The sequence below is a fragment of the Conger conger genome, chromosome 2 (assembly GCF_963514075.1).
Source record: "Conger conger chromosome 2, fConCon1.1, whole genome shotgun sequence".
NCBI classification, from domain to species: domain Eukaryota; kingdom Metazoa; phylum Chordata; class Actinopteri; order Anguilliformes; family Congridae; genus Conger; species Conger conger.
The window spans coordinates 55,528,274-55,544,283 of record NC_083761.1 but is presented as its reverse complement, the minus strand read 5'-3'; the positions used below and the strand labels follow the sequence as shown (position 1 = coordinate 55,544,283).

At 37.7% G+C, this 16,010-nt stretch overlaps 1 protein-coding gene across 4 annotated transcripts; it reads right to left on the bottom strand.

The window, feature by feature from the left end:
* Positions 1-463: 463 nt before the first annotated feature.
* LOC133122834 (cytokine-like nuclear factor N-PAC) lies at positions 464-15,308 on the bottom strand. 4 transcript variants are annotated; one of them, XM_061233047.1, is made up of 16 exons: positions 15,251-15,308; positions 15,009-15,066; positions 14,758-14,794; positions 14,376-14,455; positions 14,085-14,223; positions 13,345-13,494; positions 10,858-10,911; positions 7,124-7,171; positions 6,913-6,986; positions 6,593-6,692; positions 6,219-6,329; positions 5,929-6,030; positions 5,196-5,358; positions 3,744-3,923; positions 3,491-3,615; positions 464-1,982 (listed from the first exon to the last, which is right to left on the bottom strand). In XM_061233047.1, the coding sequence occupies exons 2-16, from the start codon at positions 15,044-15,046 to the stop codon at positions 1,908-1,910; spliced, it is 1,476 nt and encodes a 491-aa protein (XP_061089031.1). In that variant the 5' UTR covers positions 15,047-15,066; positions 15,251-15,308; the 3' UTR covers positions 464-1,907. The 4 variants fall into 4 exon arrangements, with proteins under 4 accessions (XP_061089031.1, XP_061089030.1, XP_061089032.1 ...); XM_061233046.1 differs by lacking the exon at positions 15,251-15,308 and having other exon boundaries at positions 15,009-15,244; XM_061233048.1 differs by lacking the exon at positions 15,251-15,308 and having other exon boundaries at positions 14,959-15,039.
* Between the last annotated feature and the right edge of the window lie 702 nt (positions 15,309-16,010).

Genomic DNA, 16,010 nt, shown 5'->3' with positions numbered 1-16,010 from the left:
TGCATGATTCGCAAATAGTTACAGGATGTGAACAAAGGCTGGGTTTTAACATGTTTTAATAAAAATATAAGCGTACCTTATTTTCGGGTCTTGTTTGGGCGGGTGCATCACAGTGCATGGCATTTGATGAGCAATTTTTATTATTTTGAGGATTCAATTCCATTACAATAATATTTGGGGCTTATTTGTAATGCAAGTACATTTGCGTTATTTACCCATTATTGTGGAAATTCCCATGTGTAGATTATTTTTTAAAATCATTTTTAAATGGCAGTCACTTAATAGCATGGTAATTCAGTTGGTACAAATGCTTTTAAACACAAGATAACCCCTGGTCATGTAAATACATGTAGGTGCAAGGACTGGTTATGCAACACAAATATAAAACATGAATAAGGTAACCTCAGAAAACTCCCAATTCTTTCACTTCACAGCCCAAAACAAGTCTCTAAACTGCACGGTGTACATAAACCTGTTCTTTTATTCAGCATGTTGACAAAATAAGGAAAATGGAACACAGAATAACACTAGTCATACACACAACAGATTGTATATTTCAGAATTACAGAGTAGCCATATCACTTAACTGAAACAAGCTTATGCAGTTTAGAATTATTTTGACAAATGCATATCCTTGAAAATGTACAAGGGAAAGGTTTATTGGAATACATAAAACTAGGCTGACTAAAATGATAGTCAGTTAAAACAAATATTTCTAACAATGCATTAACATTATACATATTTTATAGAGGTGAAAATTTACCTATAAAATAACAAGACACTTACAGAAAGTAAAGCCCACAATGTTTCCTAAGTATTATTGTTTTACTTTATTAAATATGATAAAATATTTTCCAAATTCAATCCAATGCCACCCATTATACCATTAATAACCAAAATTAATATCCTTTAAAAATGCATGCTCAATTTCTAGAGTATACTTTGCATTACGTATATTTTTATGGGTGTACACAACTCCCAAACATACAGGTTTTTTTATTTCAAAGGTGGAATGGCATTGGTGAGTTCTGGATAAAATACATGTACACTGTTCCATTTCATGTGCTGTGAATAACAGCACAAGTGTTAAAGCACAAAATGTCAAATGCAGCTGAACTAGCAGCACATCATTAGAGATGGGGTGGGTAAGGATTTGGCAACATTTACACAGGAAACTATTCATTGCAATTCATTCAATGATATACAGTCCATAATGAAATTATAAAATAAGAGTTCATAGGTTTAAATTCTAATAATTGATAGTACAAAGATACTATAATACTTTGCACATATTTTGAACATCAACTACCCCATGTAAGTTTCCTTAACAGTTAACTATAAATGTATTATATTTTAAGGCATTGGATATGCTACAATTGCAAGATATGGGAATGTAATTTCCCCTGTTTTCTGTATTGGAGAATTAAGCCTCAGAAAATTAAATAAATACATCTCATGTGGGTTACAATATTAAGGCATTGAAATGGTATTTTCTTGATGCCTCTTGAGCCAGCTCTCAATATAAACAATTTTCTAATTTACATCACCCTGGACGAAGATAGGAGAGTACAGATAGCAAATTTAAATAATAGAACTCATGAGTGGCCATGAATGACAAGTCAACCTTAATCCCCTTTAAAAATGAGTGCAATGAATAAAAGGTATACATTTAATACAAGAGATACTGCATTTCACCCTATTATAAACACTGAGGAGCTGAATAAGCAATTACTCTAGTACAAAGTCAGTGCAATACTTAGGCTTACAAACAGTTCCCATCGCATATGGGAAGAAATATCACTGCTGCCAAATAGGCAGAATCTGAGCAGATTCATAAAAAAGTAAATATAAAAATTATATTGAAGTGTATACATATATGGAGGAAAGTCTGAAACCCATTGTAAGATTCAGTGAATATAAGCTCTGTACACTGCCGACATGTCGTTGTCAGACTGGTCCAGGGCTTTTGCCCTCTTATAGACCTGTGGGGAAGAAAGTGAAAACGCAAGCTTTTCATCAGACAGGCAAAGAATCAGCAACTCAGACTAAACACATTATTGTTATGAAAACAACCAAATAGTAAACATGTTGTCCCTCAAGCACTGTCGCCACCTCTGACTTCTTTTGGTGGGGGACAATTAGCCTACTTGATGCCTGATGTTGGCAGTATGAACACAGTTAAGCAAAGCTTTTAATGGATCCCACTTGAAGTCGGCTACTTAGCTCAAATTGAAACTGAGGCATTTGCTGTTGACAAATGCCACGTACGGGATCACAGAACCTGTCATCTTGCAGCTTGGGAGCAACAATCCAATTGCCAAAAAAAGGAATGTGTCATCTGCCTACCTAGTCCAGTAGTTTACTTCAGAGCTTAAGTTACTCATTTAGCAGGTGGTCTTATCCAGAACGACTTACAATGAAAGTACAATGTAATGCGAGGGTAATGTACAATGCAAGTCCCTCTGGATATGGCCATGCAACGCATTAGGCAATTTTCCAGATATGAGCAATACAGAACATTCCCAGACTGATGTGCAAGGAGCGGAGGGTAATGTTAAAAGACCAGTCGCATGTTAAACACCGTTAACCAAGAACCAATTTACAAATTCTAAACACGTATCCATTATATGGATTATAGTATTAAAATGGTAACTGGCTAACTTGCGTCAGTTGTATTGTTGGTCAAACCGAGACTGAGCTTGGTCGCCACCTTGTGGCAGAACATAGAACTATAAATGGAGCCTGATACAAAGTCCCCTCCACCAGGATCACAATAAGCAATCTGCCACAGGCTTGAAAATTCCAAAATGTGACATTTAGATAAAGCAGTTCAATAACTCATCCAAATCAATTATTGGACACTTCACATATTTTTCAGCTTTGTAAGTGAAAAAAGTAGGATAGCTTAGAGTCAGGAGATTGCCTTCATTTAATAATTCCATATCACAGACCATTGAACCAATAGTGCTTGCTTGGTCATATTCTTGCAGATAATTTTACCGTTTTTACAATAGACAACTTGGTGGGTATTAAGATCTGACTGACGACTAGTTTAGTGCATGTGGGGTATTTCTGAACAATGAAAACTGATTAATGCCATGGTGATCAGTGCATTTGTGTAACCAATAAATTGAGTTAAACAAGTAAAAATTTTTAGTAACTTGATTTCTAACCTCACCTATTGCGAAAAAGGTGTAAAAAAAAAAAAGAAGGAAAAAAAGCAGGTAATAAGCACAATGCACTTCATGTTTTCATCAGGTACAGGGAACCATTTTCTATGGGTTTATATAACTTTCTCTGGGTTTGTATCATCTCCATTGGTTATGTGATGTAATCCTACCTTACAGTAATAATGAGCGATAAGACAATATGGATAATGACAGTGCTTCAAAATGATAACTACAAGAGGGATCCTTACAAATTGAGTGGCAAACATTTGATTCAGATTTATGATTATATAATGCATATGTGAGAAATGATCAGAATTTACCTCATTTGCTGCTGCAGCCATTGGAGTTGGGTGATTGACCGAATCACCCACTGAAATTGCCAACCGAAGATCTTTCTGAATGTGCTTCAAATAGTAGTCAGGTCTGAAGTTGCCCTGCAAGATATCTGAACAGAAAAGTTACAGGCAGTGAGTAAGATGGAAAGACTGGGAAAAAGTAAATAATATGTTTGTTTACAAGCTCTTAAAACAGAGAAAATGACACTTAATGTGATTGGATCATCTTTAAACATACTTTGGCATTTCTGGTCCAGGAAGGTGCTTGCCATTTGTCCCTGACAGAGAATGTCCAGGAATGTTTGCTGCGACTGACCAGTGACCTGAGCCAATGTTAAACCCTCTGCAATTGTTGCCATAAAGCTGCCTTGTACCATACTAAGGATTAGCATCATTTTTGCAGCATTCCCCGCTTCACCTATATAAAAAAGGGGGAAGGAGAGACAAGTCAACATTTACGTATATTTACCACAAACAATCAAATACCATTCAAAGTACAACTGATTGCAACGCCTGAGCTGCAGTCCCTTCCAAAAGTATTGGAACAGCTAGGCCAATTCCTTTGTTTTTGCAATACACTGAATACATTTGTGGTTGAGATAAAGAGATTAACAAGTTTTTCTTTCCCGGTACTTACACCTAGATGTGTTAAACTACGTAGAACATAGTACCTTTGGTATCAGACGACCCATTTTTAAGTGAGCAAAAGTATTGCAACAGAGTGTATTGAAGTAAATTACACTTAATAGTTGGTAGCATATCCCTTGCTTGCAATAACTGCATCAAGCCTGCAACCCACTGACATGACCAAACTGTTGCATTCTTCTTTTGTGAAGCTTTTCCAGGATTTTACTGCAGCCTCTTTCAGTTGTTGCTTGTTTTGATTGTTTCCCTTCAATCTCCTCTTCAGGAGGTGAAATGCATGCTCAATTAGGTTAAGGTCTGGTGATCAACTTGGCCAGCCGAAAACGTCCACTTTTTCTCTCTATTGAAGTCCTTTGTTATGTTGGCAGTGTGCTTTGGGTCATTGCCTTGCATGATGAAGTTCCTCCCAATAAGTTTCAACGCTTCCCCCTTAGGTTGGCACACAATGTTTTTGTAGACATCTAAATTCATCCTGCTGCTACCATCATGAGTTACATCATCAAAAAAAGATTAGTGAGCCCACTCCAGAAGCAGCCATGCAAGTCCAAGCCATGACACTTCCTCCACCGTGCTTCACAGATGAGCTCATATCTTTTGGATCATGAGCAGACCCCTTCTTCTTGGCCATCACTTTGGTAGAGGTTAATCTTGGTCTCATCTGTCCATAAATTTTGTGGCTCATCTCTGTACTTTTGTAAATTGTAATCTTGCCTTCCAATTCTTACTACTGATGAGTGGTTTGCAACTTATGGATAACCCCTGCACTGTGGAGATGGTTTGTGATGCCACTGATATTTTTCTTCACAGCTTCTGCTGTTGTTTTCTTTGGTCGACCTATTCGATGTCTGTTGCTCAGTATGCCAGCGGTTTCTTTCTTTACAGTCTTTACAGGCAAAACTTAAGACTCAATTTAACAGGACACATCTGGGAAATCACTTTACAATACTTTTGGAGGGGACTGTACACTGAAATGCACACATTTATTATGCAAGTTTGGTTAATAAATTCATGAAGCTGCTGAAAAGAGTTGCTTAAATATAAATACCCAAGAAGAAAGATGTTTTTCCAATAGCTTGGAAACAGCTGCTGCAGTCTTCATATACAGTTCTATCACCAGCAGCTAAAATAACCAACATCCCATCATTAGACAGCTGCTGGCTGCCTGACAATGGGGCCTCCAGGAACCGACCCCCTCGAGATGTGATGCCCTGAGGAGAACATGAAAATCGCACACCAATTTACCAAACCTTCACGCCAGGAAATTAATTCAGCAGCAGGCAGAAATTCATTCCAATTTGTGACATGAAGCAAAATGGTATCCAAGCGTGGCAGGAACACCATTTACCCATGAGCCATGGTACTATCAAGGGAACGCTCCCCATCTCATTCACCCATCAAATATGAATGCTTAGGCCAAAACCTTTTGCCATGAAATCAGGCTGCCCTCTGATGACTTTCCCTTTACTTTGTAAGCCATGGGGCTTTTTGACAAATTAATAAGAGTTTAAAAGTATATTATCTCCTGCACATTTTGAAAAGTAACTTGGATGAAGTTGGGATACACCGGTGTTAAAATGCTTTCTTTTGTGACCTTTGGGAATTAAGTGAGATAAATGGTTGACCTGCATTTGTAAAGCCAGGTGTGGTGAGCACAAATGGAACATCAAATGGATTATGATGTCACAGAAGTTAAACAATCCACCAATGGAAGCGTCTTTGTTGTAAAGATGGCTTAGGCATGAAGGCCACGCAAAGACGGTGCCAGCAGTGATGCTTACCTGCGACAGTTCAGCGATTGTTTCCGGGTCAACCGTGGACATTTCCACATAGCATTTCCCTAGTCGGATTCCCTGAAGCACTCCGCTGGGGCCTTGAACTAGCTGTAGATCGAGGAACAGATTTACACTGACGTTAATACGTGCAGGGCACTAAATAGCGTGGAGGCATTTTCCCCCTCTTCATTTTACATGAAACCACTTACAATAAAAATGTATATTATTCCACAGCCATTTGTGAAGCAGCAAAGTTGATTGGAACAGGCATTCAGCAACAAGCCAAACTTACTTACATCTTTAGCAGCTTTTGGGTCTGACACGCAGGAAAAGGTTATATCACACATGGACACGACTTCTGCTGGTGTACGCCCTAATGTGGCTCCCTCTTGGATGAACAAGTCGCACTGCAATTAGATCAAAGAAGAGCACACAAAGTGACAAACTACTTTTCAAATTAACTCAATCAAGTTGCATAACTGCATGAATGCAAAATTCTTAACAGTGAAGCTCCAGCGTTCAATTATGAGGCTTTAGCTTGTTGGGTATATAACAGAGGGCTTCCTAAAACTATTTAGCACATTTCACTTCCAAGGTCTATATGCCATGCTACAACACACACTTAAAATGTAGTGCTGACTAATTTGTACCAAGGAGTTTCTAGTCCTACCTTTTCTGCCGTGCGATTCCACACGGTGACAACATGGCCCATTTTTAACAGGTTAGAAACTATTCCACTTCCCATATGTCCTAATCCAAGGAACCCGATCCTGTGATTGGGGGGCAAATAATTATATTTTTCTCCATGACGGCAATTATCATTTTTTAATGTAAAGACAACTTGCCAAAAAGTCATTACCATTAACTTGAAACAGTAGGCTATTCAAATGTCAAATGTTAACTACCACTACAATTATGAAAAGAAAGTTACACATCTCAAGGTGATGGAACAATTGGGAGCATAACTGACGTAATATTTGTGAAGCTTACCTTTTATCTGTAGGTGTAATGCTACCATTAATGGCTGTGCTGTCTGCCGCTTGAATAGATGTTGATGCAGCCTCCTGTTTAAACAAAATATTCCAATTGTAGAAATGATACAAAATGGATTCAATAGATAATTCCAATTCTAAATTATGCACACATAAAAAGACAGCATTCAAAATGAAATATTACTTTCAAAGGAAGATATTAAAAATACCTCAATAATCTTCAGTCTTTTGCTGATGGGCTCCATGGAAGAACATGGCTGTGGAGAAAATAAGCAAATTCAAGAGTTTGTTTTTTTGGCAGTACGCAAGTATGAATCATTACAAAGTATTATTTAGTATATTCCCATTAATAAATTTGATACAGGATGATTATGGTTCATTCCATATCAAGACCATCACCTGTGAATTGCACTCCTAAGGATTTTAATTTTACTAAAGAAATATCCCATAGGAGAACATAGGCTACTTTCTGGACCTGATCGACCAAACATGCAGAAGGCCAAGTGAGGTCTGGTGGACTCTGTGCCCCTCTTGCATACCCTCATTACAAACACAGAATTGACATACTTATCTTGCTCTAAAGATTACAAATGAGTGTCATTTTATATTTTCTGTTAAAATTTCCTATAAAACATAAGTTAACCGATGCCATTGTATCCTTGACCTGCATTGCTTCAGAATATATTCAGCTGCATAAAATGGATACTCTTAAAGTAAAAAAATCAATTGAAGTCACTCTGGATAAGAGGGTCTGTGAAACGCCAGTAATATAATGAAAACATCAATTCAACACAATTTGCTAGTGTCATTCAGAACCATTAAACCACACCGCCGTTACTAAAATAAAAGTATGAAAACCTAAACTAGTCCACTAGTATGTGGGCAAACAATGTAGGATGTTGATGCATTTTCAACTTTTGAAACTTCTAAAAACAGCTGTTACTGTTGTTTTTCAATTTCACAAGATTGTCATAAATGGTCTTGCCTTCAACATGTTGGTATGCAATTTCCTTTCAAAACCTTGCACGTGAACAGTTGGTAACAACGGTAGTAAACAATAGGTTGGTTAAGCAACAAGGTAGCGATTTGTACATTTACAAGGACAATGTGTTGGGCCCATTAAATTTACACTTCATTTCACACAAATGTTTTATTTTCATATGTTGTCCATGACCTATGCGCAACTTGTTTAAATTACTTGCATCCCAAAATGATTGGTAAACACAATTAGTTGATCATACTGCCATTTATGAACAGGCAGACAGCAGACAGCAACCACTTAAACTTGGCCTCAAGTCTCTACTATTTTTCTGAATACAAAGTCAGATAGCCAATTCCATCAACTTGTGGGATGGAACTTGGCTAACTTATATACATTTATAAGAGCAACTTCTCATTTTGCTTGCACAGATAAATCTCCCACGATGACCTTAAGGCCTGCCATTTGGGAACAACTCCACTAACTGCCATTTTGCTCCACATTTAGCCTTCTGATAACATCATACCACTGTGCTGTGATATTCCCTGCAAAGTTTAGGCCAGTTGTCAGACATGCCGACTAGTGAGTTTTAACTATATGCATCTCCTTTTAAAGCAGTTATGCAATTAAAAATAATTAAACTAAAGGTTTACTGTAACACTAATCAGATTGTATTCATTGGGATACTTTTGTACTATAGAAATACATTGGATCTTGGGCAGTCCTTTTTGGCTTCCACACTTTACTCTTGCCACCATTCAGTTACAAGTGAATCTTGGTCTAATCAACAACCTTTTTCCAGAAGTCTACAGGTATTTTTTTTGTGTTTTTTTTTTTTTTTTTTAACAATACTTAGCAAACTGTAACCTGGCCATCCTGTTTTTTCTGTGACTAGTGATTTGCATCTTGTAGAGGAGCCTCTGTAGATCTGCCTGTGAAGTCTTCTATGGACAGCAGTCAATGACACATCCACGCCTACCTCCTGAAGAGCGTTTCTGATCTGTCAAGACTGGTGTTTTGGGGTTTTACATCGTTATGGTGAGACTTCTTTGGTTATCAACTGTAGACATAATGCATGGCCTACCAGGCCCATTGCGACATTGTGCACCCTCTAGTTAATAATGTTCCAAATTGATGTTTTTGGTAGGCGTAAGTTTCGGCCTATGTCACTGTATTTTCCCTATTTCTCAGCCTCATAATGGCTTCCTTGACTTTCATTGGCACAACTTATTGGCATGTGTCAACATGACGAACAGACTCCAAAGGCATTCAAAACCGAGAATCAAGACTAGATACCGAAATCTCTTCTACTAGCACTACGGAAGCAATTAAACCATAGACTATAAAAATAGGGAACAAGTGCCTGTTACATCAACCACTCACTATTCATTGGCTTGTGAAAAGCGGTCTGAAGCCCAAGAACTCAAGTTTACCAGCACAGCCATGTTGTAAAATTTGGAGCCAGAGCGCAGAAGGTAAGCCAATGCGGCTCCTCCACTAAGCTTGTGAGAGAATGACGTAACCTGTCCCTGATTCATCCACATTACTGCTGTATTGTCCTAATAACAAGATAACTTTGAAATAAAAATCGGCACGAGGAGGCATTTTATGAAGGGGAAAAACTGATTGTGACTACCTTGCCTTGTGGGAAAGAATTATTGACTTTGTATTTTGACCGAACTTTACATTGAAAACCTATATGAATGACCTACACTGGAGCCAACTGCAGTGGTGCACCGTTTCCTAGCATGACCTACATGGTGAAATCAAAATGTATAAAATACCCTTTAAGTAAAAGCTGAGAATCTGCACTTTAAGCAATCGTTTGATTACAAATCTTAAACTGTGGAGTAAATAGGCCATGTCTACCCCAGATGTTACGGCACTACTTACAAAAGGTTTCTACCCAGGAGATTCAAGGAAATTAAGTCACCAAGACGACAAAAATGTCAAGCCATGCGGGCAGTGAGAATCCGTCTCAAACATTTGGACGGTCAGGAGTATCCCATTAAATCCTTCCTGCGCACCCTTTAGGAATCCTTAGCACCTTAATTCCCTTCAGAGGCAAAATCTGCACTCATTCTCAGGAAAACATTCATAGCTTTTATTATTATTCATAGGACTGAGTGCAAACTGGCTTAACTCGCCCATTTACAAATAATTAAAATAAAAACATCCAGAAAGTTGCCAAGCACTGCAAATACTAAGGAAGAACATCATTGCACATCTGCCAAACATGTTGCTTAGAGATAAAGCTATTTAATTTTTGAACGTAGAGATCAATGCTGAAACCGTGAATTTAGCTGCTGGTAAAAACAAACAGCACAGAAACCCAGCACAGAAACCCAGCCTGCAATTTAAAGGTGGCTTTCTGTGCTTGAAATCCATCTGGGAAAGAACTTTTGTGGATTCTGTTCACAGCTAGGTGGATAGGAGTCTGAACTCTGGATGAAGCTGTTCAAGGTGCCATTCTAGATTTGCTCACTCATTACACAAGGTTTAAAAATGTTAATTATCTTGCACTTTCTTTTGTGAGAACTTAGCCCGTTAGCATTGGGACAGAGAACAAAATAAAGCCCAGTGTAAAAACAATTTCGATTTCTTTTTTTTAAGGTTAAGATTACAAAGATTATGGATTATTATCAGCCCAAGTTTGGGGCCTCAAAATAAAGGTCCACAGGCCACCTGTAGGGCCTAGAGCTCACAGATATTCAGCCTTTTTTGCAAATTTTTTGACACTAATGAAGTCGGTGTGCAATAAAACCTGTAAATCTGTGAGCTCCAGTCTGATTCACTATTCTGCCAGTCAAACAACCAACAAACCATTCACCTCCAGGAGACAAAGTTAAAGGTATGATTTTCAAAAACCAATATGACAGTATGCATTTAATGGCAGCCCTACACATCAAGCATGTAGTTCCACAAAGCATTCTGTAGTCCAGCAAATAAGTCACTGCATCTTACCTTCTCAGTCTGGCTGAGCAGGAAGTGATGAAAATATGGGCCATCCTTTACTTTCTACAATGGAAGAGGTTGTATTCTCAATAGAACTGCTATTTATTACAGGCAGAATCTTCCATTCAGGAACTATTCAATATGAAATAGAAATGAAAACATACAAAGACAACACAAGGGCCACCTGAAATGACAATGCACCTACAACCTGCAAAGTTAAATAAAAAAAACTAAGAAACTCTTCAGAACCACAGACCAAGTAGCTTTGTTGCCTGGCCCCTTTTTATTTCTTATAAAAAGTCAAGAGGAGCAGCATTTTCTAACCTCTATAGGGTGCAATCAATGTGCATATTCAATTTCATATTCTGATTAGCAGTGCTGTAAAGCACAATATCTGACCATCAACCCGTTTTTTTCACTGGAATCCTGAAACTGCTGAACCGAAGGTACAGGGGTCAGAGTCAGTTAACCCCTTAAGAGAACAAGAAAAAACATTTTGCCTTCACATTTCAACTGATCGCTGATACTGAGGACCGATAGCAAATAAAAGGCAAGGGGAGGGTTGAATGACATTACCTTCTTAAACTATACATTATATATATATATATATATATATATATATATATATATATATATATATATATATATATATATATATATAAATAAATTGTATAACTGTAACATCTGTCATAACATTTACTGATAATTCTGTATCTATCATCTGTTATGCCATCTTATGCCAGCTGTTATGACAGTGTCAACCTCATGGCGAGGGGGACATTTTTTGACGCTAGCTACTTTGTTTAAAAAATATATATATCTATATCTATATCTATATCTATATCTATAGATATAGATATAGATATAGATATAGATAGATATTTTTTTAAACAAAGTAGCTAGCGTCAAAAAATGTCCCCCTCGCCATGAGGTTGACACTGTCATAACAGCTGGCATAAGATGGCATAACAGATGATAGATACAGAATTATCAGTAAATGTTATGACAGATGTTACAGTTATACAATTTACCAATCAAGATGTGACAGTCATTTGACATAACCTGACAGTCTGTTATGCCAGCTTGTGACAGCTGTTAGGTCATGTGCATGTGTATTGTCAGCCTTATAGCGAGGGAGTCAAGTGTTACTGAAATATCTTATGTTTGCTGGGATGGCGTCTCTTGAGAGGCTTAACTCATTGAACTCAGATGACATCATAAAATACTCCCTTTAATCTCCGAATAACTCCATTGGAGGTTGGACCCTTTTATTTATTTATTTTTATGAAGCGGAGACTTGCAACTCAAATATATTAAACGACAGTAAAACCAGTTGTATTTGAAAAGCATGTATATTTTGCCAGATTTCGGCTGTTTTGTCACCAGAAGTCGTACCTGCTGAAAACATACGGAGCCCTAAGAATATACTCCACTAGAGAGTAATAATTCACAAATATGCCTCAAAAAATTGTCATTAGGACAGTTGTCATACTATTGACTAAGACGGTTGTGGGCACTTTCTGGGCATGAGGATTTCCATTTCCATGCACTGAACCCAAAACCAGGACAATGTGAACACAAGAATATCACTACTCAATAGGATACCATTTATGCAATAAAATATGAAAGTTACTCGTCATTTCTATATTCTACTGCTATATTTGCGATAACTATTGGAATAACCAATTTCACCAATTTCCATCTGGTACTCTGCTGATATTTTTATACATTATAAAGCAATTGTATGTCCGATTACATTGGCTCTACGATATTGTTATTCCATACAACCTATTCCTGTAATGTATGATACCGGAAATGACACTTGGTTTTAGACACCTGGCTAATCCCGCAAAATAAAAACGCAAAACCTGAAGCGACAGGTCCAATACAGGATGAAACAAACATTTACCTGTTGTCTATTATGCATGTTACAATTCAAGAATATCTCCAGCTAGGCTCCAACCTCCAATCGCCAGCTCACGCAAACAAATACTCAAACCGGTACAAAACTCAAGGGAAACTTTTACAATAATGTCAGCGTATTAAAGTTTTAAAAGAACCTGTGGTCAGAACTGACTGGACTGGACAGTGTGATTTCCACCAGGTGGAAATTTCCATTGCCAGGATCAATATGATGGAAATCAATCGTGTGAATTAAAACATGAATCGATGCGTTTTGACACCTTGGCCAATTGCAACTGCCACACTACTGATGTGAATGCACTGTATACTTCTGCTGTCGTGCTCATATTTCTTGCATGCAGACTACGCATAGCAGGTTTATGCAAGTACAGTACTCATAAAACTGTAACTATGGTACCGATACAGAGCATTTAAATTTTGCATCAGTCGAGTGCCGATACCAATGAGAAGTATCCGTGTACCCTTAAAGACACCAAGTGCATTACAAAAAGCCATTAAGGAAGAATATTAATGGTTTCATCAAATCTTGATGTGTAGAACAAGGACTGCAAGGACAAACATGCATTTACTAACCTTATTTTTTTCAAAAAAGGTTTGCTTATGAGAGGCTAGGTCTTTCTTATCTTCCTCCAACAGGGCTTTCACTGTTGTTGGACTCTTGCGCTTTTTCCCACCAGCCAGGATAGATTTGCTTTTGTCTTCAGAACTAGCATTATGGGATGCCTAAAAAACAAAATATAAAACAAATGTAAAATAAAAGTACATTGTCCGTTCTATAAAGAAGAGAGGAGAAAAGGTATGCCAAGCAGTACACATTTAGAATAACTATGGTTATGATAAAAAGATTTTTTAGGCAACAGTTGGAATTGGGCACATTTAGCAATCCGGACAGAAAGAAACTGTCATTCTGCTAGGCACACTGAAGATTGGAAGCCCCCCCAAAATTGCATAGTAGCACACACAAGGCCTCATAAGACAACTGTTGTTATGGGCAGTATTATCAGTTAGATAACAGTCCAATATTAATTCTGCAGCATAAATGCACAAATTGCATCACTTGAATTCTACCCTGAAGCAATGCCCTCAAGCAAAAACACTGATCATGTTATAACGATGTATAAATTAAGGACTTTGTTTTGCATTTCCAGCTCTGTTTTTTGCATGAAGCTTAGAAGTGTCACTATACACTCCTGTACCCTGAGAAAAAAGGCTGCAAGATCTCAGTAATGCAGCAACACAGCCATTGGGAATATGTACTGGGCTGCAATACTCACTCACACAACTCAATAGATTCTGAAAAGATGCATAGCAACCTGTTCCTTTCCTTTGCCTTTCTTCAAGAACTCTTCCACTGCATCCACTGCCTGCTGGAACCTTTTGCCTTTGTTAATTTTGATCATCTCCTCCTTGTGTGGATGGTAGGGTTTCAGTTGTTCCACCTTTATCCAAGCACTAAAAAAAATAAAAAATAAAATAAAAATAAAAATCCACAATGAATTAAAGACACAAACACTCAAGACCACATTTTATACTAATGATACAGACATGCATCTTTGAACACTAGCTTCCAATAAACCTTCATTAATTTTAAGAGAAGGACTCACTGATCTTCGGTTCCGAAGAATTTAACAAAAAAACATTTTTTGCCTGTTGGTTTCTTCAAGTCCTTGGGGGGACTTACAACCTAATGGTGAAGAAAAAGACGGCCTAAATCTTGACTGCACAAGGACAGCCAGCAATTAAAGGAATGTATCTAACTTAATTTAAAGCAATCATGGTATGAATACAGTGCATTCTCACAGGACGAACATTTACGAATGAAACGTGTCACAAGAGTAATCTGACTTAATTGTTCGATTTATTCAACATGTAGCCAAGTAACGTTAACAACATGCAGCCAAGTAACCTACAAAAAAAAATAATAATAATTTTTACAAGCATTGATTGGATACTGGGTAATCGACTCAGGCTTTTTGGTAAACTCACCTTCCCTGGCCATGGTGGATAACGGCCAAGCTTCCCCCTGAAATAAATATCACAAATATAAAATATAATCTTGAACCAACGAGATAGCGGAGGCGAGTGAGTGCCAACTACCATTGCACCCAATTTGAATAGCTATTAACTACTCTCAGAATTGTGAACGTCTACAACAAAACAACTGCAATGATCATCAAGCTAATTTACCGTATCGTATGATTACACATGTTCAGCATGTAGCAAAATGGCCATCTTACCAAACCAAGTCCCCAATTCTCAGGTGCAAGTTCGCCATTTTAGGACTTTAACAGCCAGCTACGTCGAACAGTCAGCAAACAGCATCCAAGGAAGAAAAAGAACACACCCACTCATATCACATGATCTAGCTACCATTCCATAGCAAAGATGTGTTCAAGTAGTTCGAGATGAAGAACTCCTACTGTAGCTCTAACATGAGCCTCATGTAGGAAAGTTTGCATAGAATCCGCACTATACGTACATGGTCCATCTTTTTTCCAAATGGAAGTTTTTTCTCAGATTTACCAAATACCGCGTAGACTAGCAACACCAATTTCTCGCGATAAATCAAAGTTCAGACGAAGTATTTATTTGTACACATGAACGCGCTTAGTGTCCACTCCTACATCCACCATAAATGGACAGGAAACGCCCACAATAAACCTGTTTAGCCTATATATCACCATGTCCATGCAGATCGGAGTGTAAATAAAGGACTCGAATTCTCACATTGTGAAAATGAAACTTTAATTAAAGAAGTTCTTTAAAGAAAATAATCCTCTTTGGAAGCCTAAGTAGTGTGTCAAACGAAAATAAATACGTGGAGTGGCAGGAAATCACTGCGGCAGTGAAAGCTGTCAATTTAGAGGTGCACACATTACAAATAAAACATGACAAGATCGGCTTGGCATGATCTTTACGCTATTTGTTATGTAGGTGGAATGCAACTGTGCCTTGCATACTGATTAACAATGTGATGTAATCCCTCCCTGTGCAGCCATAATCTCCAAAAACCATTAGGTCCAGTTATCTAAAGTTTGCATTACCCACCTAAAATGGCGAATCTAACAAAAAATATATATGGCCAATGTAGCTATTCTCCATAAATTATGCTAGATGTAATTATTTTTAGAGCTAATGTAACCAGATGCGCGATCTGTAACAGAGACAGAGCCTTGAAACGGAAATATCACAAAACATTGCTTGAAGTAATTTCTACCATAATTCTCAGCGCACTTATT

Bases quoted from the DNA above. Each gene is read 5' to 3' on its own strand.
- LOC133122834 (XM_061233047.1), bottom strand. From the start codon at position 15,046: ATGGCGAACTTGCACCTGAGAATTGGGGACTTGGTTTG. The intron at 10,912-13,344 runs GTTAGTAAATGC...CTTCCATTGTAG, and splicing joins CCTTTTTTGAAAAAAATAAG to AAAGTAAAGGATGGCCCATA. The intron at 1,983-3,490 runs GTAAATTCTGAT...TCTTCCCCACAG, and splicing joins TGGCTGCAGCAGCAAATGAG to GTCTATAAGAGGGCAAAAGC.